The following is a 23,929-nucleotide window of genomic DNA, read 5'->3' on the forward strand; positions in this document are numbered from 1 at the left end:
TGAGCTTTTCCCGTTGAAGAGAGGTGATAACGAAGTTCTCAATATCATCCAGATACTTCGATTTGTGCTCTGCAGTAAACCTCCTCGCCTGTTTTATTTCTGTCCCATGTCTGCTCAGGACCTTTTGGCAGTGCCAGCAGTCGACCCTCGATGTTGGCAGCAAAACAAACTCAGCAACACTTCATGAGTTTTCAGCACTGCCAAGAACCCAGAGAGCAGAAACAGCAAGCGGCGTGTTACATCCCAGAACAGAAAGACCGAATGGACTCTTGGCAAAGTGCATCCTTAAAGATTTAGTCTGTTTTTGTTTCACTTAAATATTCCAAATGATGATCTCATTTATTAAGGGGAAAAAACCCTATTAAGGAACTCCATAATCTAATAGGTGTTTGTGACACCTTTGGTGGCTACAAATTGGTGTCTTTTCCTTTACTTCGGAGAAACTGTGGTCTGTTATTCTTTATAAAATGATTTTATTTGAACCACATTGGTTGGTTTTTGAACATGAACAACCCGTTTAAATGTTATTCTACAACATCCTAATCAGATTTAAGTCCAGACTCCAAACTCTCCATTTGTCATTCAGTTGCTCATTGCTAGTGCGCTTTGGATGATTGCCCTGCTTCCTGACCCAAATGCCCTTGACCTGAAGGGCACACCACAAATCAATGGCTGTAAAATATACACATACCCTCATGACTTAATTGCAACAAAAGCCGCTTCTAAAAAGCTTTAACTCAGACAAGAAAAATACAAATGCACACCACACTTTTCAGAATTGTATTAGTTAAAAAAAGAATTCTCTTTCACTTTACAATTATGCACCACTTTTGGTTGGTCAATGACATAAAACCCAATAAATAGAATGACGATTGTGGTTATAATGTAAAAAGAAAAGACAGAAAAAGATCATGAATTATTTTGTAAGGCACTGTACAAAGATTTTACTTTCATTTCATTGTTCATTTCATTACTATTCATTTTTAATATAAACATTTCAATGTTTATATTTATTAATTTACAGCATCACTATTTTCCTATGAAGACTTTCGTGTCGTCTTTCAAATCGCATCCGATTATTTCTTACAAATAAAGATTTTTCCATACAAGATTTACGCTCGCTGAGTTCTACCATTGCATTCTTTAGTTTATCTGTTAGTTGCATGTTTACAACTGAGAAAATGACAGCGTCTGCATATAATGAGCAAACCAAGAACAAGCCCTTGACAGTATATCCAAATGAGAACAAAATGTATCCCTTTGTCTTTTAAAACATCTGCATAATCACAACTTGAAAGAAAAAAAGGAAAGTACTTAGGATCATTAGCCAAATTGATCATTTCATTTTCTACCCAAAATGTGACTGTCGGGGAAGTAGGTCAAATGATACAAAGCTTATACATGGTTTCTGCAGGCTTCACCAACTCACATTTAAGACTTTTAAAGACATTTTAAAAACCATTATGAATGGAATAAAGACTTGATTCAAAACAGAAATGTACAAAATAAAAACACAAATAAATAAACAATATCGGTTAGGAACAGAAGTGAGTCAATGGCTAAGTTGAACATCGTCCAGCACTTCCCCACGATGGATTTTAAAAACCTAGATAGCTTCACCCTTGCTCGCTAGCTAGGAACTGGTAGCTACCTAGCAATCTCTTGACAATGGGGATCCTGTGCTGATACTACAGCTAGCTAGCTAGCAACGTAGTAGCTAGCAAGGGTATATTAGCAGCTAGCCTGAGTCACAGAAGACATGCAATGAAATGTCTACAAGACTCATCTTTACGCAACAATAAAGTCCTGGCAGAAAAAAATAAACTCCATGGTATATATGAGATAAATTGTTCTGCCACCATAAAATTTAAGACGTTGATGAATGTATTTCATCACAGTTTATTGTTTTTCAATAAATTTAAGAAATTTTTAAGGCCTTAATTTTACATATATCAATTTAAGACTTTTTAAGGGTGCGGGGATGCCCTGTGGTAATCTGCTCATTAATTAGGGTTAGGTGTCTCCATTCTTTTAGTGTAAGAAGGTCTCCCCATTATTATTATCAATGAGCTAAAGAGGTAAAATGTTTTGTTTTATGCTTAAAATCCTCAAATTCGTTTTTGTTCCGAGTACTGGCCAACTTTCTGATCCGTCTCCATCCATAACGACAAACACGACAGCAGCATAGGTTTGGTGTTAGCACCGTCACATCTTAGTTTGCAGAATGCATTCCTCTGAGCCGTCCTGGGGAAGGCCGGTGGTGTACAGGTACGACACGGTTCCCGCCTGGATCTGGAACGTCTGCCCCTGGATGTGGCGGCTGGAGATCTGCTCGCTGGTCTGGCTGATGGAGATCGGCTGGCTGACCTGGCTGTTGATGTGGATGGCCTGGCTGTGAACCTGCGAGCTCTCCGGCGCCACAGCCAGCTGCTGCGGCTGCTGCATCACCTGGAGAGGGCGCGCTACCTGCAGAGGATGCGGCGGGCCGTGGTGGGCCTGCAGCTGGTCAATGGCTTCTTTACTCAGGGTGATGACGTGCATCTGCTTCGGCTGGTGGCTCTCCAACATGCCGATGGAGTGAGCCTGCGGGGCGTGGGCCGCGGCGTCTCCCTGAGCAACCAGCGCCAGGTTCTGGATCTGCCCCACCGGCTGGGCGAGGAGGGTGACCTTGGAGTGGGTCGAATGCGCCATTTCTCCATCGGCGGCGACCAGGTTGATCTCCTGATCCTGACCCGGAATGAAGTTGATGTTGTTCACCCCGCCAGCCACCACCAGCTGGATTTCCTGCTCAGAGCTGAGCGCCGGCTGGTACGGCTGCAGATGGAGGACGCTGCGCGGCTCCTCCGGCGGCGCGGCTGGCGAGGCCTCGGTCGCCGTGGCGGCGGGTCTCTCCTTGTTGTGAGACTTTGTGTGCGTTTTCAGGTTGTCCGGCCGGGTAAAGGAAAGGCCACAGACGGAGCAGGTGAAGGGTTTCTTCCCAGAGTGGGAGGCAATGTGGCGTCGCCTCGCGCTGGGGTCTGAGAAAGACTTCTCACAGATGCTACATTTATATGGCTTCTCACCTCTGAACAGGAACGTAACAGAAAGGCTTTAATCAATTAACATGAAGCATTGATTGTTTATGCCAACATTACAGCTGGTGTAAAATTAGGGGTAGGTGATATGAACTGAAAGTTTGACCACAATATTTTACGGTACTACTCTGATAACGATAAAAGTGACGATAAGAACTATTAATTAGGTTTTTTTGGCAACACTTTATTTGAAGGGGTGACATGACACTGTCATGAACATAAAAAAGTCTTCATGAATGTTTATGTCTGTTGTCATGAAAGGTGATCTGGTAAATAATGACACTTTTAATGCAGTCTCATTAAAAGTTGCATTAAAAGTCCTTTAAAAGTGTCAACTTTGCATTAAAAGTGTCATTATTTACCGAATGACACTTCATGACAACATAAACATGAAGCCTCCTTCATGTTTATGACTGTGTCACATCGGCCTTATGCACACCACCTCAAATAAAGTGTTACCTTTTTTTTATTTTAGTTTTTACCTCATCACCGTGGGAATGATTGAGACTTTAGAAGCAGATGTTTATATGATTTATTATTTTATTTATCTATTTATAACTGAGGGTACCACTGCAATTTTGTTATGTTCTAGAAACATAACGACAAATAAAAAGTCATGTCTTATATCAGATTTTTAACACTATCCTATCCTGATAAAAAAAAACCTTTTTACGTCATTTCTACACTAAACCATAGAGATAGCAGATGAACAGAACAATGGAGCTGAACAGTCGGGGTAAACGGAGCCCAGTGGGTAAGTTGTCACAGTCTGCGTCAATATAATTGGAGAGTGTAATCGTTGGATATCTGTGTATCTAAACAGTCGATAAATCAGGAACAGCTTCTATCCCTCACCTGTGAATCCTGATGTGTGTCTGCAGCGTGCTCTTGGCTGTGAAACATTTGCCACAGATTTCACAAGTGAAAGGTTTCTCACCTGTGGAAAACAAAGTTTCCGCACGCTGTGAAAACATCACTTGGTTTCTGGACAGAAAGATGAAGAAATCGCTTGGAGATTTTCTTCTTTTTTTTTCTTTCTCCTTTTACCTGTGTGAGTTCTAATGTGCTTCTTCAGCTGAGCTGCATCCATAAACTTGTGTTGACACAGATCACATTCTGGTAATGATTTGCCTTCAGACCAAAAATAAAGGGGAAATATAAGGTCATGTGAAAAGCAATAACACTAAGCATGAGCGCGCTCAGTGGGGGGTTTCTTACCTGTGTGAACTCTGTAGTGGCTTTTCAGTTGTTTCTTTTGAGTGAATGTCTTTTCACATTTATCGCAGTCGTAGGATTTCTCCCCTGTGGACACAAGAAAATTGTTTAAGATGGGGAACAAAATGCTAACACTTTTATTGAACACACAGTGGAGAAAATAGTAAAACTAATAATCCCAACAATATGGACACTTTAAAGGTTTTATTTTAAACATCATTAATTGGAATTTATTTTTGATAAATCAAATTAGGAAATTTATCGTGATAAGTGATAAACGATACGATAAATGCACACCCTGATTATAAAGTGAAAGTTGTTTTGTATTTTTAAAATCCTTACTTTCAGAGTATAATTAACAGAAAACCATAAGGCTCGCAGTTTTTATGATGAAGTGAAACTCAGAGCCCCGATGAAGCCGGAGCAAAGCGATGTGGGTCTACCTTCGTGGAGGTTCATGTGCTCCTGCAGGGAGTGTTTGGTGGAAAGCGGTTTTGAGCAGATGCCGCAAACAAACGGCTTCTCCCCCGTGTGAACGCGTTGGTGAGCCAGCAAGGTGTGCTTCTGAGTGAAGCTCCTCCCACAGACCGAGCAGTGGAATGGTTTCTCTCCTGGAGGGGGAGCGGGATGGGACAGAAACAGGAGAAAGTTCAGTAGGGACAAACGTCAGGACTGTTGGTCACAGACTTGTTGAATGGAATCTGTAACGACCGGTGTGAGTCCTTTGGTGGATCTTTAAAAACAGATGGTGCTTGAAGACTTTCCCGCAGTCGTCGCATCGCGCCTCAGTGTTGGGGTACTTCCTCTTGTAGCCCCTCCTCCCCGGCTCTTTGCTTCCTGCTCCGTCACCGCTGATCCTGTAGCCCTTATATTTAACCGGCGTCCTTATCTTGCGTTTGCTTTGACGCCTCTGGCCAGAACCGGTGTTGTGGTCTTCGGCAGGGTCACCCTCTGCGGCCTGGACATCATCTGAGCCGTCACGGAGTACACGTGCGTTTTTCTTTGGCCGCCCTCGTTTGCGTTTCGACAGGTCCGCTGCCTCGGTTCTGTCTGACGTCTTCTCGTCCCTCATGCCTGCGGAGTCTGTGAGCTCAGCGAGAACGTGGACGAGCTCGCTGACCTTTACCCTCTGAGCCGTGGCCAGGAGCTCCTCCGTGGAGCTCTCCTCCACACACACCTGGGCGCTGTAGATGAACTCCAGCACCGCGCCGAAAGTCTTCGCCGCCATGTTGTCCAGCCTGTAGGTGGACGGTGGGACCGGCTGCTCTGTTGTGAACATGAGGGAGAAGTACTCGCTGCTGGCTGCCAGCAGAGCCTTGTGAGCCTTGAAGTGTACGTCCTCTACCACTAGAGTTATGTCGCAAAGCAGGTCTTTTTTCCGTAGCTTGTCGAATTTGCTCAAAATACTCTGCTGATGTTCGTCAGAGCGCAGGGGGATGATGGAGGAAGACGGAGCAGTTCCTTTCAGAGACATCTTCTCTCTCAGAAGAAACTGGTTTAGCAAACGATCCTGTAAAACAATAAAAAATATTAGGAACATAGATAATAGCGCACATCTTCCTTTGTTACACTTTTTTTTAACTTCCCAATATGCAGGCTAGTCAGCTACATGTACTCAATTATATTTACTTAAGTAGCTTTTTGGGAAAAAATTACTTTCAGGAGTATTTTTACTACATTGTACTTTTTACTTGAGTAATTCTACTACGACGAATCGCAACTCTTACTTGAGTAAAATTGCTAGATGCTCCTACCTGCTGTGAGTAACTTTACTGACTGAAGAACAAGCTTAATTTAACCAAAAATTCAGCAGACAAACACTTGTAGTTTTTGTTAAAGTTTCATAAGTTTTATATTAAAAGAATTTGATTTGGAAAAAATATATATTTTGCCTGACTAAATGTTATTTACATAAATTATTTTCATTTTTATCTTTAAAATACCATAAAGTACACACAACTTTATTTTGGTCCGTCAGATGACAGACCAAAAATATTTAATATTGATGTTTTGCTCAGTTATTCAGTACTTGAATAGCCTTTCCACGACATAGTTTATTACTTTTCTTTTAGTAATAGCTACTTTATTACCTTTACTGAAGTAAAATATGTTAAAGTAGTGCTATTCTTACTTGAGTATAATTTTAGGCTACTCTACCTACCTGTGTAAAAAAAACATTTTTACTTGTTTTCTTTAACAGCAAAGAAACCGTTCTTTTTCTAACACTTCAGATATAAACGTTCAATTTTAGAATGTCCAAACATTTTAAGTCAACTTATAATAAGTTTTATTGCAGTTCAACTTATCTACATGCGAGACAACATGTTCTCCAGTTTTCTACATGGAGCACTTTTCTTTAAACGTCATAAATCTTAATGTCCACTGTTAAAGACTCATGCTTAATTTCCTTCATTTTGTTTTGTTCAGCTGTGTTGTCTTATTCTAGTCATTGTGTTTTCATTTCAGGTTTGACCAAACTGCAGGCTTCTTGACAGGCAAAAAAAAAAAAAAAACAGAAGTACTGGAGTATCAGCACATTTATCAATTTATACGCAGATAATCAACAGAAGATGTTAACGACCTCAGATTTGTTTTAATAATCAAAAGATTATTTAGCAAATATCCAGAAAAATGGCTCTGAAGACGTTTCTGCGCTCTGTTGCCATGGTGATTTAACTAGATTCAAATCTTCTCCTTCACGATGAAAAAAAGACATTATCCTTGTTTCAGACCAACTTCTCTCCGTAGTGGACTCCTCTGAGGCTGGTACAACAAACAAGTCATTGCTTGGTTTCAATGCTTATTGTACTGTATTAGCAGTGTTCAAACGTTTGGCGTAATACATGTTTAAGAGATAAATTGAAGCCTCGACAGTTAGCAGTCAAGCTAGCGTTTCCAACCAATGCATCCCAGAATGACGCGAATGAAGCCGCAGCCGGCTAACAGGGCTATGGATGCGGTTGTGTTAATGCTCTATAATGTATGGCTGCTAGCTACGCTTCACTCAGCAGGCTACTGAGAGCATCAACGTAACCAAAACTAGTGAGCTTTAAGGACCTTACCTTCGCTGAACTGAGCGCGTCACAGCGACTCGTTTATCGCGAGATGTAACGCGTGATCTGCGGTGCGCTAATCTACACATGCTCAGGATTGGCTCCGCACAAACGCTACGAATGGACAAGGAAATGATGCATGATTTGTAGATCAACAGTAACGTTTGTCCGCATTCTTAAGTTGAATAATTTGTGGTTGAGGCAGCATTTGTTTACTTTAAAAAGAACGTATAGAACAGGGATGGTTTTTTTTTATTTAAATTACTTTCTTTCTATCTTTCAAATGTTACATTTTATACAATACAATGTGTTCGCTGGGCATACCGACTTTAGGACCCGCGCGTTCGCGATTCCCAACCGAAGGACGGTCATCCCGGGTGGAAGATGGGAAAGTTTGGTGAAGTTAGCCTCGGATTCGCAGCTTCCTTGTCTGCACTACACTGACGGGGCCGCCTTTAATAAAAGAGTTCGTGATTTGTTTTATTTAGAAATAAATAAATAAATAAATATTTTTTTTAAAATGCGCGAATTATTTATTTATTTTAACAAAGCAGAGATCAAACATTTTTACATTTGTTAATTGAGAATTAAATTAAATTTGACTTGTAAAGGCCACGCTGCTACAGCTACCTTTGCGTGTTGTATGTTAAATGCTTTTATTTTGGTGAATTTCTTTTGAAAGTAGCTATGGTAACAAAATACAGGTGTACGTGAAAAGGTTAACAGCATTACAGAAAAAAGTCTGAAAAGCGACTCGAGTTTAGCTTCAGTCGGTAAAGGAACAAGGCGAGTTACTCTGAAGTATTTTTGAATAACTAAAAATGTTTATGGAAAAATCTGTGATTGCTGTTTATGGAAATCATTTATGAAATGGGCTATGCATGAAAACGGATGGTGAAAATTACCGTAATTATTGTTGTTCTTGCTTAGCTCTTATACTGATATTTATTCAATCATAATTTAGACATCTGGCCATTCTGACTGGATGCTCTAGATGTTAAACTAGGGATTGATTAGTTTGTAAAGGTGCAAATAATAATTTTCATTGTTCGATCAATGTGATAGAATTTGAAGCTATGAGTTTAATCTGTTTTGTGTGTTTGAGCTGTTTGTTCCCAAGTACATCTCTTCTTCTTCTTCATCACAGTCGTACAAACTAACAAACTACTACTTTTCAATTCGTTCATAAATTGTGATTAAGGGAGTTTTCAAAGTTAAAATTTCTAGCCTTATATTTGAAACTGTGCCATGGGCATAGAGTCATATTTAACTCTCATCTTTCTAGTTACAAATGCGGTAAAAAGAAAAAGAGGAGGGAAAAAAGTGGCGAAAACCTGATGGGCGTTCAGTGAGTGGAATGAAGGTTTGCAAAACCCAAACTGTGTTTTCTATAAGCTTTTATTGTTAAATCATAATTCTGTCGAGGTTTGTTCTATTTAGATGTTGTAGTTTTGAACCTCTTATAGTGCCATTTTGTACGGTTTTACAAACAGAATAAATTAAACATAACCTGCTCTGGTCCAGGTTGAATGAAGCGGAACAGCCCTTTTCAAAAAGCGGAAGCTACGAGTCGGAGGCCAACTTCGGCGTTGTAGAAGGTGGATAAATATAGCAAAGCAGAAAGTCTGTGGGTTGTTTCCTCTCCCTTCTGTGTCAGGTGTCACGCATTTGTCTTGACGTGGAAGCATTTTTGTGCTTCATGTGTCAGCACAGTAGATGTATGCCGGCAGGCCGCGCTGTCAATGATTGTTATCAGGAGAAAGTTGCTGCTTACAGTCACGTTTTGGTTGTTGGTTCCTGAATGGGATCTGTTGCACCGCAACTCCTAGTTGAGAATTAACCTGGGCCGGTAAAAAAAAAAAAGAAAAAGAAAAAAGGTCAAAGCAAAGGTCTGTGTTTCAGCAGTCCGGGACGCCTCTGCTGCCTGCGGCCGTGAGAGATGACAGGAGTCCGGCTGGTCGTGGTGGGGGCCGGGGTGGTCGGGCTCTCCACCGCCGTCTGCATCGCGGAGTCGCTGCCTCTCTGCTCCGTCACGCTGTTGGCGCAGCAGTTCAGCCCGGACACCACCAGTGACGGCGCTGCCGGGATCGCGTTTGCGGCTCCATTTCCAGGTGCGAGTTGACTTCAACTTTTTTCCACATTTTGTCACATTGCAAAACTTACTTTTTAAAGGGGTTGGGGAGGGGGAGGGGGAGGCAAAGTTGTTATTTTTACTGTAAATGGAAGAAAAAAATATATATTTTATGATTATTAAATATATTTGATGTCAGTACTGTCCCCCGTAACTCTGCTAGCCATAAATGAAACAATTCAAGTTCAAGCACACACACACCGTATGTTGTGTGTTCAACATACGGTGGTGGCAGCATCATGCTGTGTGTGGTTGTTTTCAACATATCACTGTTATAGATATGTTGAGTGCGATGCTTGCCACTATTGTATTTTTGATGGCACTACTTTGTGAAGCGGAAGGTTACGTCCCTCCTTGTTTTCTCTGTGTGTTCGGCCACAGCAGGGCAGTGTGGCTCCCAGTTAAATTGATAATGATGTCTTCTGTCTCCTATGCATTTCATAAGTTAATACTTCTGCAAAGATGTATTAACAAGGTACAGATGATGATGAAAAGTCCAGAGATTCCCGTGGAAATAATAGGAGATCTGCTGCAGAAGAACCAACAAGATATGTCTGTTGTCATCATTTCTCAGTGCAATAATATGTCCATTTTGTGCAATATTTCTATAAACAAGTCTAATCACAGTTCTCACATATTACCTTGTACAAAATAACATAGGATGTATTTAAAAATGTCCTATATCAGATTTTAGTGGGTTCTTATACAGATTTATATTTTGTTTCTGTAACAAGCGAATTTCTCCACCGTCTGATTAATAAAGGACAATACTCTCTTCTTCAGCAGGGATGGAAGCTGATAGAGGAAGCAGAAGAGTCAAAACTGAGGTGTTAGTTCACCGTCACAAGCTACAGATAGATTCATATTAGATTGGCCCTAGTCAAACTGTTCATCTAACCTGAGTAAGCATGAGCCATTTTCCAGACAAAAATAATAAAAACTTGCTCTAGAGAGAAGAAACAAACCCCAAAAGATGCGTTGTTAAACAAAGTATCGACTCGGGGGGCCAAATAAGATATTTTTCCTTCCGCTACCAGACGGTGAATGTTGATGTTGTGCCATGTTAAAATGTGTAAACGTTGAAACTCAGGTGATTTTACTGCACCTCTCTCTCTCTCAGATATTCCTCTGGAAAGACAACGCCGCTGGTTCAAGGACAGCTTTGACCACCTGCTGGCCATCGCACAATCTCAGCACTCTCCGGACGCCGGCGTAATACTCAGCTCTGGGTAACATTATATAGATCCATCATAACAGAAGAAAAAAAATCACCAGTCATTTTTCATTCATTCATTTTGCTATTGTTTCTTTCACAGCTGCCAGATTTTTAAGGAGGTCCCAGCCACCAAGGAGCCATATTGGTCCGACTTAGTGATTGGCTTCAGAGCCATGACTGACCATGAACTGAAACGTTTTCCAGACCACAAGTTCGGACAAGCGTTCACTACTGTAAAATGTGAATGCTCCAGCTACCTTCCTTGGCTTGAGGAAAGGTTTGTCCTCTTTATGTAACGGATTTAAAGGGGATCTTTAGATCCACATTTGACACATTATTGTACATAGATTTGGGTTTCTACTCTACTGCTGCTAAAAACGGCACAAGCGCTCAAAAAAGCATAACTGTTGTTTTTTGGCAACAAGTTAAAGTTTTTTGGTGTCTATAAAATGGGCCGTTTCAAAAACCTTCCAAGTGTAACATCACGAATCAGCAGGCCTCACCTAGCAACCCCAGCCCATTGCCTAGCAACCCAAGCTGAGCTCCAGCACGTTTGGTCAGCTAGTTTTACTGTTGTATCCGCTGTACAATGGCTGCTGGAAAAGACAAGTGTTTTGTTGTTGATTTGCCATCTAGGAACCACTTGCTGCATTCTAGTTGGATATGCAGGAGGCGCCACTTTTGCTTTTCAAAGATGTACGGTTTGGAGCTCTGCCCATATCAGTACTGAGCACTTCCAATCCAGAACCTGCATCAGAGTGAATAACATTCCTCATTCCCATCCCAGAATGTTTGCTTCATCTAATAATAAAGATGTAGGGTTGTTTAATTGCACATCTGTTGCAGCCTTTTTCATGTGCGAATGTGAAAGTTGAGTTGGGGGGCGTGGCCAGCAGTAGATTATTTGGATTTAAAGTGACAGGAGCCCCTAAAACAGCTCAATCTGAAAGGAGATTTCAACAGGCAGAACTAACCAGACTAAAATCTCCATTATCTAAAAATTATTTTGTGCAAAAAAAAAAAGAAAGAAAAAAGGAACAAACATTTTCTGAATACATCTACGGTAAAGTGTTCAAGGAATATGTCACCTTTAAAATCTTACAAACTTGCTATAACGCAAGCTTCATGAAATGTTGTTTGTGTTTCCTAAAGGTTTAGAAAAGCAGGAGGCCAGGTGGAGCAGAGGAGACTCAGCAGTCTCCAGGAGTTAGGCAACAGTTTTGACCTCATTGTCAACTGCTCCGGTCTCGGCTCCAAAGCGCTGGTGGGAGACGCAGGGGTGTACCCGGTCAGGGGCCAGGTCCTCAAGGTGGAGGCCCCCTGGTTGACGCACTTCATCAGGGACGGGGACGGGAAGACCTACATCTACCCCGGCGTCCACAGCGTCACCATAGGCGGGACGAGACAGGAGGAAGACTGGCGCCTCCATGTGGACAGAGGAGACACCGCCAGCATCCTGGAGCGCTGCGGCAGGCTGGAGCCGTCCCTGAAGAAAGCGAAGGTTCTGGCCGAGTGGGTCGGGTTGAGGCCAAGCAGGAGGAACCCCAGGGTGGAGAGGGAGAGGGTGCTCCTGCAGGGCCGCGGCGTGCCGGTCGTTCACAACTACGGCCACGGGGGCTGGGGGGTCACCATCGCCTGGGGTACGGCTCTGGACGCCCTGGGGCTGGTCAGACAGTGCCTGAAAGAAATGCCTCAGGCTAAGCTGTAGGCTAAACTAGGATTTCACTAAAACACGTCTTTACTAGAGACAGAACATCCTGGCATCACGTTTATCACCACATAATATCCCCATACATAAAAAAAAAATAAATTCGGAAATTTAGCAGCACCACCCGTCTCTCGTTAAGGTAGCTGACTAACCAGCTTTTTAAAAAAATATAAAGCGAAGGACAGCGAAAGGGTGTAACATTCTGTGCAATAAAACGATCGAGAAATACTTTTTCCTTCCACTAAACCATCACTGACCTTTCGCCAAACTGTCAACTCACCTTAATTATGTGGGCCTTTGTGTCGCATTATTATTGTATTAAAACGTTAAAAAAAAAAAAAAAAGATTTTATGTAAGATTCCAATTTAAAAATATATAAAAATGAGGCAAAATTAATGCTTGAAACATCTGTAATGAATATGTGCCATTTATCAATTTTTTTGATAATGTACTAATTTACTGGGAAATCAAAACAATAATTACTTAGATAACTTTGTTAAACTGTAGCACAATGAATAATTCTTGCTTCTCTGTTTCCAATAAAAGCATTTAGATTCTGTTATGCATTTTTGTTCCAATCTTGCATATTAATACCATTATGGAGCAGAATGACACTTTTTTTTTTCATGGCTGTCCTATGAAATTCTCACACCGGCTTATTTAGCTGTAAACAGAATATGTTTGTAGCAACAAAGTATGGAAAGAATATTTTGAATTGAGATTTTTCTAGAGATTTGACAGAATGTCAAACACTTAGCAACTTGCTTGTACTTTTACATAGCACATATTTAATAAAGAAAACTTTATTAATTAAATTAATGAACAGGTAGACTACATGCCATTTACAATAAAACACTAATTGTGGGAAACAGTCAGGAAATCAGGCATGTGATGCTGCAGCTAACGTCTGAAATCTGTAAGAATGATTAAATTCTTATAAAACGTTCATCCACAAGGAGGCACTGTAAACATTTCATTCATCTCATCTGGGAAGATATATTTACATGAATACAACAAGCATTCTCTAAGTTTGAAACTTAAGTCGGACAGGATGGATTTAGGTGCAGTGACCTCGGCGATGTCGAAGGTTTTTCTCAGATGAAATGCTGCTGAGCTGCAGCTGGACTCTGAACGGATTCCATTTTTCTAAACAATCAAAGAAAAGCCACATCCAGATGCAGTTGCAGTAAAGCCAAAAAAAATAAAAAAAAATAAAAAGTTTTCTTATTGCACATCTGAAATCTCAACTTTAGCACAAACTGGTTCCAGTTTTAGGTAAGCTCTTTGGAACTGGAATCATTTTTTTCCCCACTTTAAGCTCCTAATTTACTGAATGCGTGGAAATCTTTGCATTTCTTCTCATTTTCAGGCGTCGCGCTTCCGAAGCGGCAGAAACGGAGCGACTTGCCGAGATCTGATCGGTGCGTTGTTTGCGCCTGCAGGTGGTTTCTGTCGGGAAGAAGTCTCTGAATGATTCTGGCTGACTTGACTTCTCTGGAGCTTGGTGAAACTGAATGCTGCTCCCTGTTTTTTCTTCCTGTTTAGGGGCCGGGTTAGACGCTCTGCACGCAGGCAGAGGGTCTACGGTGCGCCGTGGGGGCCGGGCGGGATTTGCGGCCGTCAGATCCCAGTCTTCAGGATCGGGGGGTTTCCTCTCTTGATCTTTCTGGAGAGCTTTTAGGGAGACGCAGCGCCGCAACTGAATGGCTGCCGAGTTTCTTCTAAGCTCTGTGCAGCTGTGACTTCTAGAGTTCAGGAGGCCAAAGCAGTTCTTCTGGAGTCTGATAGATGGTCGAACGGAGGGCAGCAGAGTTTTGGTTTGGAGAGGAGACAGGGAAGGGGAGACTAGGATGGAATCGGGGGGCGGGATGTGACTGGTCTCAAATCCAGACGGAGACCTGTTGATGGATGCAGCAGACTTTCTGAGCCGTCCTGGAATAACAAGGGAAGTGTGTGGATCATGCAGGTGCAACCCGGTTCTTTTACACATTGTACCAACAGTTTCTTGCAACTTTTCCAACCATTTCCCAAAATTTTGTCATGTTAAAGCCACAACTTTTACATATTTCACTTTGATTTTGTGCAACGGACCAACACAGGGTAGGTGGACGAAAACAAACATTTGTTTGCAAATAAAAATCTGAAAAACATGAGTTGGATTTGTATTCAGCCACCTTTAATTTGATAATCCTAATAATGATAATAATAATAAAAGAGCAGCCAAGCATGTCTGCACCTCACTCAGCTTATCAGACTAAAACATAGTGGCGGCAGCATCATGCTGTGGAGACAGAAAAACTGGCTAAAAGTAGGAAGATGGACGGGGCTTCTAACCTCTCGGCATTCTGACTTTAATCCTCCAAGATGAAAAGTCAGAATTCTGAAAACAAGTTAATTCTGAAAAAAAAATTCAGAAAAGTACGTCAAAATTCTGAGAGAAAAAAAAATTCGAATTCTAAGAAAAAGTCAAAATTCTGAGAAAAACAACTAAATTCTGAGTAAAGTCAAAATAAAAAAACAAACAAAAAAAACAGAATTCTGAGAAAAAAAAAAGTCTGGATTCTTTTTTTTTCAGTGGCCGTACTCCTCTTTCATACCATCCAACCTGACACAGTTTGTGTTTTTTAGCAAAGTAGAACAGGTCAGAATTTGACCTGGAACCTGGAGGTGATTCTACAAAGTCCGAGTGCTGCTGCATGTCACACTATTAGACATGTGTGACATGTCTAACAAATTCACTTTGTGTTGATCCATCACATACAATGCATAGAAATACATGGCCGTAACACAACAAAATGTGAAGAACTTCAAGAAGTGAATGTTTTTGCGAGACCAAGCAGAAGAACACCACAGCTGGAACACGGAGAAGCTGCGAAAGGACGGCCGAGCGGTGAGAGCTGGAATGAACGATGTGTGAAAGAAAAGGCGAGAAGTCCGGTGTGGTGAAGCATGGAGCCGTTTATTCCTCACGCTCAACCGTGACAGAAGCCCACTTCAGAACCTGAGCTGCTTCTGGAAGAACCGTCTAACTTTCACCCAAAATGTCACATCAGCTCTGCGTTCTAGTGCATTTTACAGTTATACAAAAATGCCACATTTCGACAGGTAGACTATGAAGTAAAATACTTTAATTTCACTGCACCAAGCAGCTTTCAGGCACATGATAAAATATTGTGCAACATGACATTTTACCAAACTAGAAAAAAAATATACACACAAAAAGCAGAATCTCAACAGAACGCGGCTGAGGCCGAGCCGACACGCTGACATTCAGAACGTTTCATCTTTTTCCTTTTTTACAATAAATAGAAGCGTTTGTGTTTTAACAGTTAGCAAACTCCAGCAAATAACCACAGTAAGCATGATGTACAGTTCAGAGGTTTACACACAGTCACAGCACAAGAAGCTCTGTCATTTGAGGCTCTTAATTCTACATCAAAATGACATTTGAATGACTTTAATTAATGTTGCTAATATGAAATGATGGCAGTTTTGATGTTATTGTGAGTTTTTTCTAATCTGCAAGTTTAATATCACACTTTCTGCTCTATAAACTCAAATATATCGAAATGGCATGCTGTGTTATTCAACTTTAGGCAATAAAATGCTTATTTTCTTATAAAAAAATGTATTTTGTTATCTTAATATCTTAATGTTTATCTAATATTGTAATAAAAACGGTTTACGTGTTTACATGAAATATCTTTAAAGTGCCAAACAATTTTTATCCGATTAATCGTCAGAATAATAACAAAAATAATCGTTTGCTGCAGCCCTACGTCTCTCGTTTTAAAAAATCGTTCATGTAGTCGTTACGTTTGAGTTAGTTAATAATTTCAACCTGAAAAAGGAGCAGTTCAACTACTAAGTAAGAAAGTCTGAAACAACAATATTCATGTCAGCGACGACTGTATGTAAACTTCTGACCCGCCCCGTAGCTGTAAATAGGCCAAGCACTCACGGTAAGTATGTACTGCAATTACGAGAAGAGTTAAGAGAAAGTAAAACAAAACAAGAACAAAAGCTCAATTATTAAACACTCTCCTCACACAGTGGTTGAAATGTCTCTATTTGCAAAAGAGCTCAGACCGCCGAGCAGAACCTGCAAGCTGCTCCACATTTAGAGCGCTTGAGGGTTTTCAAGGTTGAGGTTGAACTTCTAGTCTCACGAAAACAGAAATCCGTCATCGCCGTCGAGTCTTTAGTTTAGCTCTGCGTGATAAAGTGGCGCAGCAGCAGAAAACCGGGGGATTAGGGCGTGGGAAGAAGAGCATCAGCGGTAAATGATGATAAAGTCTTTCGGGAAGAGCGTGAAAGCTGAAGCTGGTGGGTCAGAATGCCGGAGCGTCGAGGAGGAAGAGAAGCCTCCGGAGTGTTTCTAGACCGAGGAAGAGGAGGGCTGAAGGAAAGAGGACAGGGCTCAGAGACGGGTCAGGCTGTCGTTACCGTTCTCCAGGTTCTCATTGCTCTCGTAGCAGCCAGAGTCCCGCGGCGAGTCACCCAGGGCGCCGCGCCGGTCCAGGAGCAGCTTCTCCTGGGACGGTTCGGACTGGGCGCTCCGCTCGGGGTCGCTGCTTCCTGCAGCCACCAGCAGGGGGCAGGCAGTCACATTAGTGTCACATTTATATCTGAGCGTCTGCTTGTGTGTACAAATATTTTTATACATACACAATTTTCACGAGGAAATTTTCCAAATTCAGTTATTTGCTTCAATAATTTTTTTCTTAAAGAGACAGAACTTTACTTTAATTACCACATGAAGGAAGGAATGAAACTTAAGACATAAAGGAAGTATAGAAAGATATCAAAGACATGAAGGATGGAAGAAAGGAAGGATATGAAAGGAAGGGAGGAAGGAAAGAAAGAAGGAATGATACAGGAGACATGAAGAAAGGAAGCAAGGAAATATTGCAGAAAGGAAAGAAGGAAGGAATGAACGACAAAATGAAGGAAGGAATGAAGGACATGAAAGAAGGAAGCAAGGAAGGATATCAAAGGCATGAAGGAAGAAAATAAGGAATTTAAATGGAAGGAAAGACAGGAGGAAATGTGAAAGGAAGGAAAGAGAAAAAGAAGAAAGGAAGGAAAAAGAAAGATAGTAAAGGAAGAAGGAAGGAAAGAGGAAAGGAAGGAAGGATACCAAAGACATTTGGTGAGAGCTGGAAAATGAATCAAGCGTGGGTTGAGTATTTTTCCTACTGTTTTGTTTTTCCAGATTTATTCAGAGTTGGACATCACCGTTTTTTCTCCCGTCTTTGCAGGACTCCTGTCTGCGCCGTTTCAGACCCACCTTCGTACTCCTGCAGCAGCTCCACGGCAGTGAGCAGCACCGCTCTGTGTTGGGGGTCTGTGATGTTCAGCTCGTCCAGGTCCTCCTCCTCCAGCAGCTGGAACGTGTCCAGATCCTCATAGCCATTAAAAAGGAAGGTGGGGAGATGCTCCTGTCGAGACGAGAGGAGAGGAGGAGATGTTTTTATAAGCTTTGACAAGTAAGTCAGGAAACCAGACAGATTTCAAACAGCTCCAAATACAGTTTGGAAGATTTCTCACGCATTTGATTGTGTTATCTGGATTTATTATACTCATTTCTGAGCAAGAAGTATAACAAACATATAGGAAATGAAAGAAGTAGAAAAGTTTGTCTTTACAATTAGAAGGCAGAAAGGTAAGTACTGTGAGCCGACTGAGCCTAAACTCAAAATAACGATCTTTCTCGATCAATAAACACACCATCCGTAGGAGCTACCAGGTCACATTGGGGTGTGTTTGTATTTAGCTGCATTCATTCTCACACTCCGATAAAATCCAATGATAAAGTGCGCTTGACAGCAACACTCTTTGGTGAGGAAATTGTTACTGGAGGAAACAAAATCTTAAAGTTATTTCCAGATTCAGTTAGCTGCTTAAAAATGAAGTTAGATGAAGAGCAAAAGCTTCAACCGATTATCAGTCTCTAAGAAAGCTCTTTAAGCTTTGCGTAAACTCATCGGCTGCATGTTTTTCTTGTGTGTAGTCACGTTCTTCTGTTTCCCATTTTGAATTGTGGCTACAATGTGGTTGGGGCTGTGGGTGAGACCTTCCTCTTGAGATCCTTACTTCAGTACCAAAAACTCCTGCATGTTTCTGTTTGTGTGGCTGATTGTTGTCATGTTTACCTTCAGATTAATGCGCTCCAGCAGCTCCTCCACCGATGTGGGTTTGGGATGCCGGGCCTTTCTCCTCCTGCGCGTCTTCTTGGGCTTCACCTCCTCGTTCAGAACATCCACGTAGATGAACTTGAAGGTGCCGACTTTCCCGTTGAGCATTCCCATCCAGGTGCCCATCGGAGGCTTACTGATGATGTCGATCACGTCTCCACACTGCAATAAGAGCTTTGGAGTGAGTTTCTTTCGATATACAAGGTGTTCTCCGTGTATTGTGTGATTTAGTCCAGTAGACGTGGTTTGATTCGTGATCAAAATCGCAACATTTGTTACATTTTCCACTGATCCGGTTCACTTTCATGTGACATTGTGTCAAAAGTCCAAACTAATTGAAAACCTGTCCCCACGACCATGGCCTGTGATGGCGCTGCACCAAGAACTACTGAAGAAAATGTCACAAAAACCTCAGAAGACACTGAATGCAACATTTAGTAGGTGAAACTGGAGTGGTTTAAGATTTTAGAGGTTGCAGGATTTCTCTTTCGTTGCTGGTAAAAGACCACGAGGCATTTCTTTGTGTTTGTTTTGGTTGTATTTACCCAGAATACCCTGTGTCATAGTCCACTTCCTGCTTTTATAGCGGTCTCTCTGTTCTGCTTGGCATTCACTTGAACCGCACCAGAGTTCACTTCAACTGAACTGAGACCGTGGTTCTTAAACGGACTAGAGCACAATTCTTTGGTCTGCATCAGAGTTCGATTGCGCCTTCAGACCTCCCCAAACGAACCAGAGTACGATTAAAGTGGACCAAACAGGGCTGGTATGAATGTGACCTTATTCCAGTGCACCTTCAGTTTGAGGGAGTCCGTGTCGTAGGGACTCGGGATGAAGTTGGTGTGAACCAGAGCCCGTCCGCAGAAAGGTCCACGGTAAGGCAGCTCGTCTTCTTCTCCTTCCTCCGACTTCACACTTTCTCTGTTGCTGTTGGACGAGTCAGTGGTGCCGACCGTCTGGCCGCCTACGCAAATCACAAAAAAAAAAAAAAAAAAAAAAACATACATCGAGATCACGAGCCTCTATGGGTCAATCAGCAATTTTTCATCTGCTTTCTAACAGATGAAAAATGCTTGGACGATAAACACAACACATCTGGTCAAACACAAACTAGGCAATTCGTACAACAGCGAACCAGCTGACTTACTCATGGAGCTCTGGCCGCTGAGGGAGCTCCTCAGGCTCTCCACGGAGCCTCCTGGCTTCAGTTTGGGTTTCTCCAAAGAGTCGGAGTCCGTCTGAGGCGAGTGAGGGCAGCTTGCTACTCGGTCCGGACTAGACTGTGGCAAAGTAGAGCAAAAATAAAGAGGTTATTACCAGAGTTTTTAATAGGTTTGATGACCAAGCCTTAACACACCGTACCTGCTCAGAGAGAGAACAATGGTATCTCTTGGATATGTGTTTTCTCATGGTTTCCCTCACAGACTTGACTTTTTTACCCAGAGAAATCCGTGACAGTGAGGGAGACTTGACTTCGCCTCTCAAGCCACTCTCTCCATCTTTTGTCTAATTTAAAAATAAAAACAAGGAGAATGGTTCAATGCCTTGGAAAAGTATTCACACATCACTGTGCTGCATTCCAACCACATACTCTAATATATTACAATGGGATGTTGTAAGCACATATTCAACCCCGTTTAGCCCTAAACAAACTCAAGCGCAGTATAAATCACTATACTGACAATTTTAACACAGAAAATGCTAAGGAAAAGGTTTGAAATATGTAGAAGGCATTAGAGGTCAACAGTTGGTTAGCATAGTGTTGAAGTTAGCCCATTTTAAATTTCAGTAACATACATTGCTGTCGATGTCAGAAGTGACTGTTTGAACGGAGCGACTGGTCAGGTCAAATCCTCCAAAGCTGCAAGCTCTCTGCGAGAAACCACAGAACAAAACAGCGAAAGTTTGGAAATAGATACAAGGACCAATGGTCTGCACTGTATTTGTTCACTGTGCAGCATTTTAACATACAAGCAGAAACTAATAGACTACACAAGACAACTGAGTCCCATGTCACATAACTGGTCAAGACTGAAATAGGTAGGAAGTAAAAAAAAACAACAAAAAAACTGGTGAATGACCAGACACAAGCTCAAAAATACAATATTTTTATGACCAGTGAACGGTCCTTAAGTCCTACCAAGTGGTGTGAATCTGATACCCCTTGAATCACAGAAACATTATTTGCTCTGGAAGCTGTTATTGAGGGAAGGAAACTAGGTGTGTCCTTAAGAAGTCTTAATGTATCTAAAATGAAGGCCTTAAAATATCTTAAATTCATGCATCTAAAATCGAAACAGTTGAGGCTACCGCTAACTAGCTGCTAACATATCTTTGCTAGCTAGTCAGCTAGCTTTACTGTGTCTATCATGGGTAGATGCAAATTTATCGCCACTTGGCTGGATGAAGTTACATTTTTATGGAAATATAGGTTTTAAATGTCTTTAATGGTGGTCTTAAAAAGTCTTAAATTTGAGTTGTTTCATAATGATGTCTACAGTTAGCGATGCTAACTGTGCTACGTGAAATATTACGACCCAGTTTTACATCTGCATTGTTTTGAATTGCTCACTCTCACACAGTGTGACATAGCCTCTCTTTATAATATAAATCAGTAACTTTCACTCATGACTGGAAGCATTGCTAGCAACGTTTAGTTTCCAAAATTGATGCCGGCAGATCAGATCAGAACATTACAATTACCATATATTAGAAATCAATCAGAACATTCTAACCAACATGATGCAGTTCTCCAGTATCACCAGTACTCACTCCATGATGGCTAAGCAAGCCCAGAGCCCGATGACGGAGCTCTCCGTCGGTCACCGAGCGTGCCATTTTGGGCTCCTCTTCGCCGCACCTCTCCGTTTCCGACAAGGAGGAGCCCTCGCCGGCCTCCCTCACGTTCTCCGCCACACCGGCCTCCTGGTGAGCGGGGCTCCCGCTGCACTTCCCATAGCCCTGCGCTACCTTCTGGCTGCTGCACATGTCCAGACTGCTGGAGGATGGGGACGTGGTCAGGCTGTCGGAGTCCCTGTCGGGGGCGAGCTGCTTCTGCAGAGCCGAAGTCAAGGAGTCCAGGGGACAAATTAAGGGTTTCCTCTGCACACCTGAATGCTGGGAGACGCTGCCATCGCCACAGGGTAGACCATCTACGCTCAGGTTCTCTGGGAGGGTAAAGAAACACGTAATCCACATGAAAACCGGTCAGATTCTTAGTAGAACAGGAATTTATGTAGAGTTTGTACAATTATAAACGACTGCAGTCTGTTCGCTCACATGCACAGATGCTAAACTACTAAGAAACGATGATCATCTAATCTGACCAGAGGTTTAACCAGAGAAGCAACCAAGAGGTCCAGTGGTAACTGAGGAGGAGCTGCAGAGATCTTCAGCTCAGGTGGGGGTGCTCTTAACAAGAAAGACATTAGCTTTCACACCACAAATCTGGATTTTTTGTCCCCAGGCTTGGTGAAACGAAAGCCATTGTTGAAAGAAAGCTAGGAGAAGCCATGAGAGCAGCATCCTGCTTTGGGGATGCATTTCATCACCGGGACAGAGAAACTGGACCTGAGAGAAGTTGTTTGTGCGGCAAAAATGACCTCTGGAAACATGTCCTAATATCTTTAAACAAACTTTTTGCTGCACATATGTTTGACACCAATTTCATTTGATTCGAAGAAGGCAACTTCACTCAGATGGAAGCTGGTCCAAAAGGGACACAAAGATGGATGATGTTAAATACAAAGAAACGCTGGGGAAAAAACAGAGAACTGGAACCAGAGATTGATGCAGAGGTTCATCTTCCAGTCACCCTGAAAACAACAGGAGCTACAAAGAACTGGCTTAGAGCAAACCATATTTATTTATCTACAAGAATCCCCTACTCAGATTTCAAACCTAAATCCAATTCAGAATCGCTAATAAGAGTTGAAAGTTATCGACAGACATTTGTACTGATGGATCAACAACAAAATTCATCCTGTAGCTGAGGCAAACCTGCAGACCTGCAGCTGTATGTGTGGTTTCACACTGAGGACGGAGAGAGGGCTAGGTGATCACTTTCACATCACATTTTCAGTTGTGAAAAAAAACATTCAGGGTTAGTAGTACTTTTATGTGTATGTAAAGAGACAGAGGCTTCAGTACCGTCCGCTGCGGGCCTTTTGGACTCATCTATTCTGATCAGCTTCTTCTTCACTTTCCGAGTGGAGTTGACCAGTTTGTGGAGCCTTTTGAACGCCGGAGATTCCTCTTCGTTGTCAGACTGCTCAACAGGCTAAAAAAAAGAAAAGTTTATTGTAACACTGCTGGATATTTCCATCTTAATTTAATTGAACATTTTCTATTTTTACAAACAGTAACACAGCCTGGCTCGTCTTCTCGTTACAGAACTTGGTTGGGTATAAATACGTTGCAGGAAACCACAGAAGTATTACTGTGCATCAGGCAGATGGCAAACCATTAAGCTACGTGTGAAAGCAAGACTAAAATACGGTGTGTGAAAAGGCACGTGTGTGTGCTCGGAAATAACGCGAGCCACAGTCTGAACTGGAAAGCCGGCGGTGTGTCTAAGTTCTGACCAGAACGAAGGCAGCGCATGTAACCCAGAATACTCATCTGGGGACAAAAACGACAGCTGATTATAAACAGAAAGTTCAATATGAGGGGAAATTAGAGAGAAAACAACAAATGAAGTTCATCAGAAGCAGAAAGGACGTTCAGATGAATCTGAAAAATGTGCACTAATCGCCCCGCTGGTGCATAAAAGAGCTGCGGCGTGCATAACAGTGGCCCTGTGCTGAATCCGGCTGCCCGCTGCAGCACAATGGGGGGTTAGCGCTTTGACAGCAATGAATAGGAGTCCAGCCGGAGCCCTGCGGTTGGGAAAGGGCCCCGAGCTGCAGAGCTTTAGAGGGGCCTCGGTTCATCGCTGGGACACAGGCAGAGCCAAAGAGGGGAAGTGTTGTCAACAGCTCAGCGGCTTTGGCAACAGCAAACCAGAGGCGCCGCTGCGTGAGTTAGCGATTCAGAGGTAAACAACGGCCGAGGGGCCTGGAGAGCGGAGAGACTCACGGTGCAGCTGAACGAGTCGTTTGTGCCGGGCCCCGAGGGGTCCGGGGACTCGCATCGGCTCGTCTGTCTGCTCTGGGTCTCAAACTCCTTCAGCTGCAAAGAGAAACAGAAGCTTTTCGGTTGGTTCAGTGAGACAGGGGAAGGTTGTCGTAATAAGTATTTAATTAATTAATTAAGCTCAATAATTTCCATTTGCATGATTTAGCATTTTTTTTTTCTTTCTCTTTTATCAAAAATTAAATTATAAAAGTCTTTAGTC

At 42.2% G+C, this 23,929-nt stretch overlaps 3 protein-coding genes across 8 annotated transcripts in view; 1 reads left to right on the plus strand and 2 right to left on the minus strand.

Annotated features, from left to right (window-relative positions):
- Nucleotides 1-503: 503 nt before the first annotated feature.
- On the minus strand, nt 504-9,151 carry LOC102216831 (zinc finger and BTB domain-containing protein 24-like). Of its 5 annotated transcripts, none has more exons than XM_023352548.1 (7): nt 9,117-9,151; nt 5,001-5,799; nt 4,733-4,900; nt 4,293-4,376; nt 4,122-4,205; nt 3,930-4,011; nt 504-3,064 (listed from the first exon to the last, which is right to left on the minus strand). In XM_023352548.1, exons 2-7 carry the CDS (start codon nt 5,761-5,763, stop codon nt 2,206-2,208), a joined length of 2,040 nt encoding a protein of 679 aa, XP_023208316.1. In that variant the 5' UTR covers nt 5,764-5,799; nt 9,117-9,151; the 3' UTR covers nt 504-2,205. The 5 variants fall into 5 exon arrangements, with proteins under 5 accessions (XP_023208316.1, XP_014324333.1, XP_023208314.1 ...); XM_014468847.2 differs by lacking the exon at nt 9,117-9,151 and adding an exon at nt 8,853-8,938; XM_023352546.1 differs by lacking the exon at nt 9,117-9,151 and adding an exon at nt 7,667-7,810.
- Nucleotides 9,152-9,263: 112 nt separating this feature from the next.
- Nucleotides 9,264-12,963, plus strand: ddo (D-aspartate oxidase). Its single transcript, XM_005799230.2, has 4 exons — nt 9,264-9,453; nt 10,594-10,702; nt 10,790-10,966; nt 11,842-12,963. Exons 1-4 carry the CDS (start codon nt 9,282-9,284, stop codon nt 12,395-12,397), a joined length of 1,014 nt encoding a protein of 337 aa, XP_005799287.1. The 5' UTR covers nt 9,264-9,281; the 3' UTR covers nt 12,398-12,963.
- Nucleotides 12,964-13,165: 202 nt separating this feature from the next.
- LOC102217086 (SAM and SH3 domain-containing protein 1-like) overlaps nt 13,166-23,929 on the minus strand; it is a 61,889-nt gene continuing 51,125 nt past the window's right edge. For both annotated transcript variants that reach the window (XM_023352543.1, XM_023352544.1), the window contains exons 8-18: nt 23,671-23,763; nt 22,744-22,873; nt 21,367-21,761; nt 20,392-20,466; nt 19,957-20,100; nt 19,742-19,874; nt 19,389-19,558; nt 18,553-18,756; nt 17,688-17,838; nt 16,844-16,975; nt 13,166-14,329 (exon numbers count right to left, since the gene is read on the minus strand). In XM_023352543.1, coding sequence (XP_023208311.1) covers nt 13,719-14,329; nt 16,844-16,975; nt 17,688-17,838; nt 18,553-18,756; nt 19,389-19,558; nt 19,742-19,874; nt 19,957-20,100; nt 20,392-20,466; nt 21,367-21,761; nt 22,744-22,873; nt 23,671-23,763 — 2,238 coding nt within the window. In that variant the 3' untranslated portion in view covers nt 13,166-13,718. The remainder of the gene's footprint in view (nt 14,330-16,843; nt 16,976-17,687; nt 17,839-18,552; nt 18,757-19,388; nt 19,559-19,741; nt 19,875-19,956; nt 20,101-20,391; nt 20,467-21,366; nt 21,762-22,743; nt 22,874-23,670; nt 23,764-23,929) is intronic.

The sequence above is a fragment of the Xiphophorus maculatus genome, chromosome 19, assembly GCF_002775205.1.
Source record: "Xiphophorus maculatus strain JP 163 A chromosome 19, X_maculatus-5.0-male, whole genome shotgun sequence".
NCBI classification, from domain to species: domain Eukaryota; kingdom Metazoa; phylum Chordata; class Actinopteri; order Cyprinodontiformes; family Poeciliidae; genus Xiphophorus; species Xiphophorus maculatus.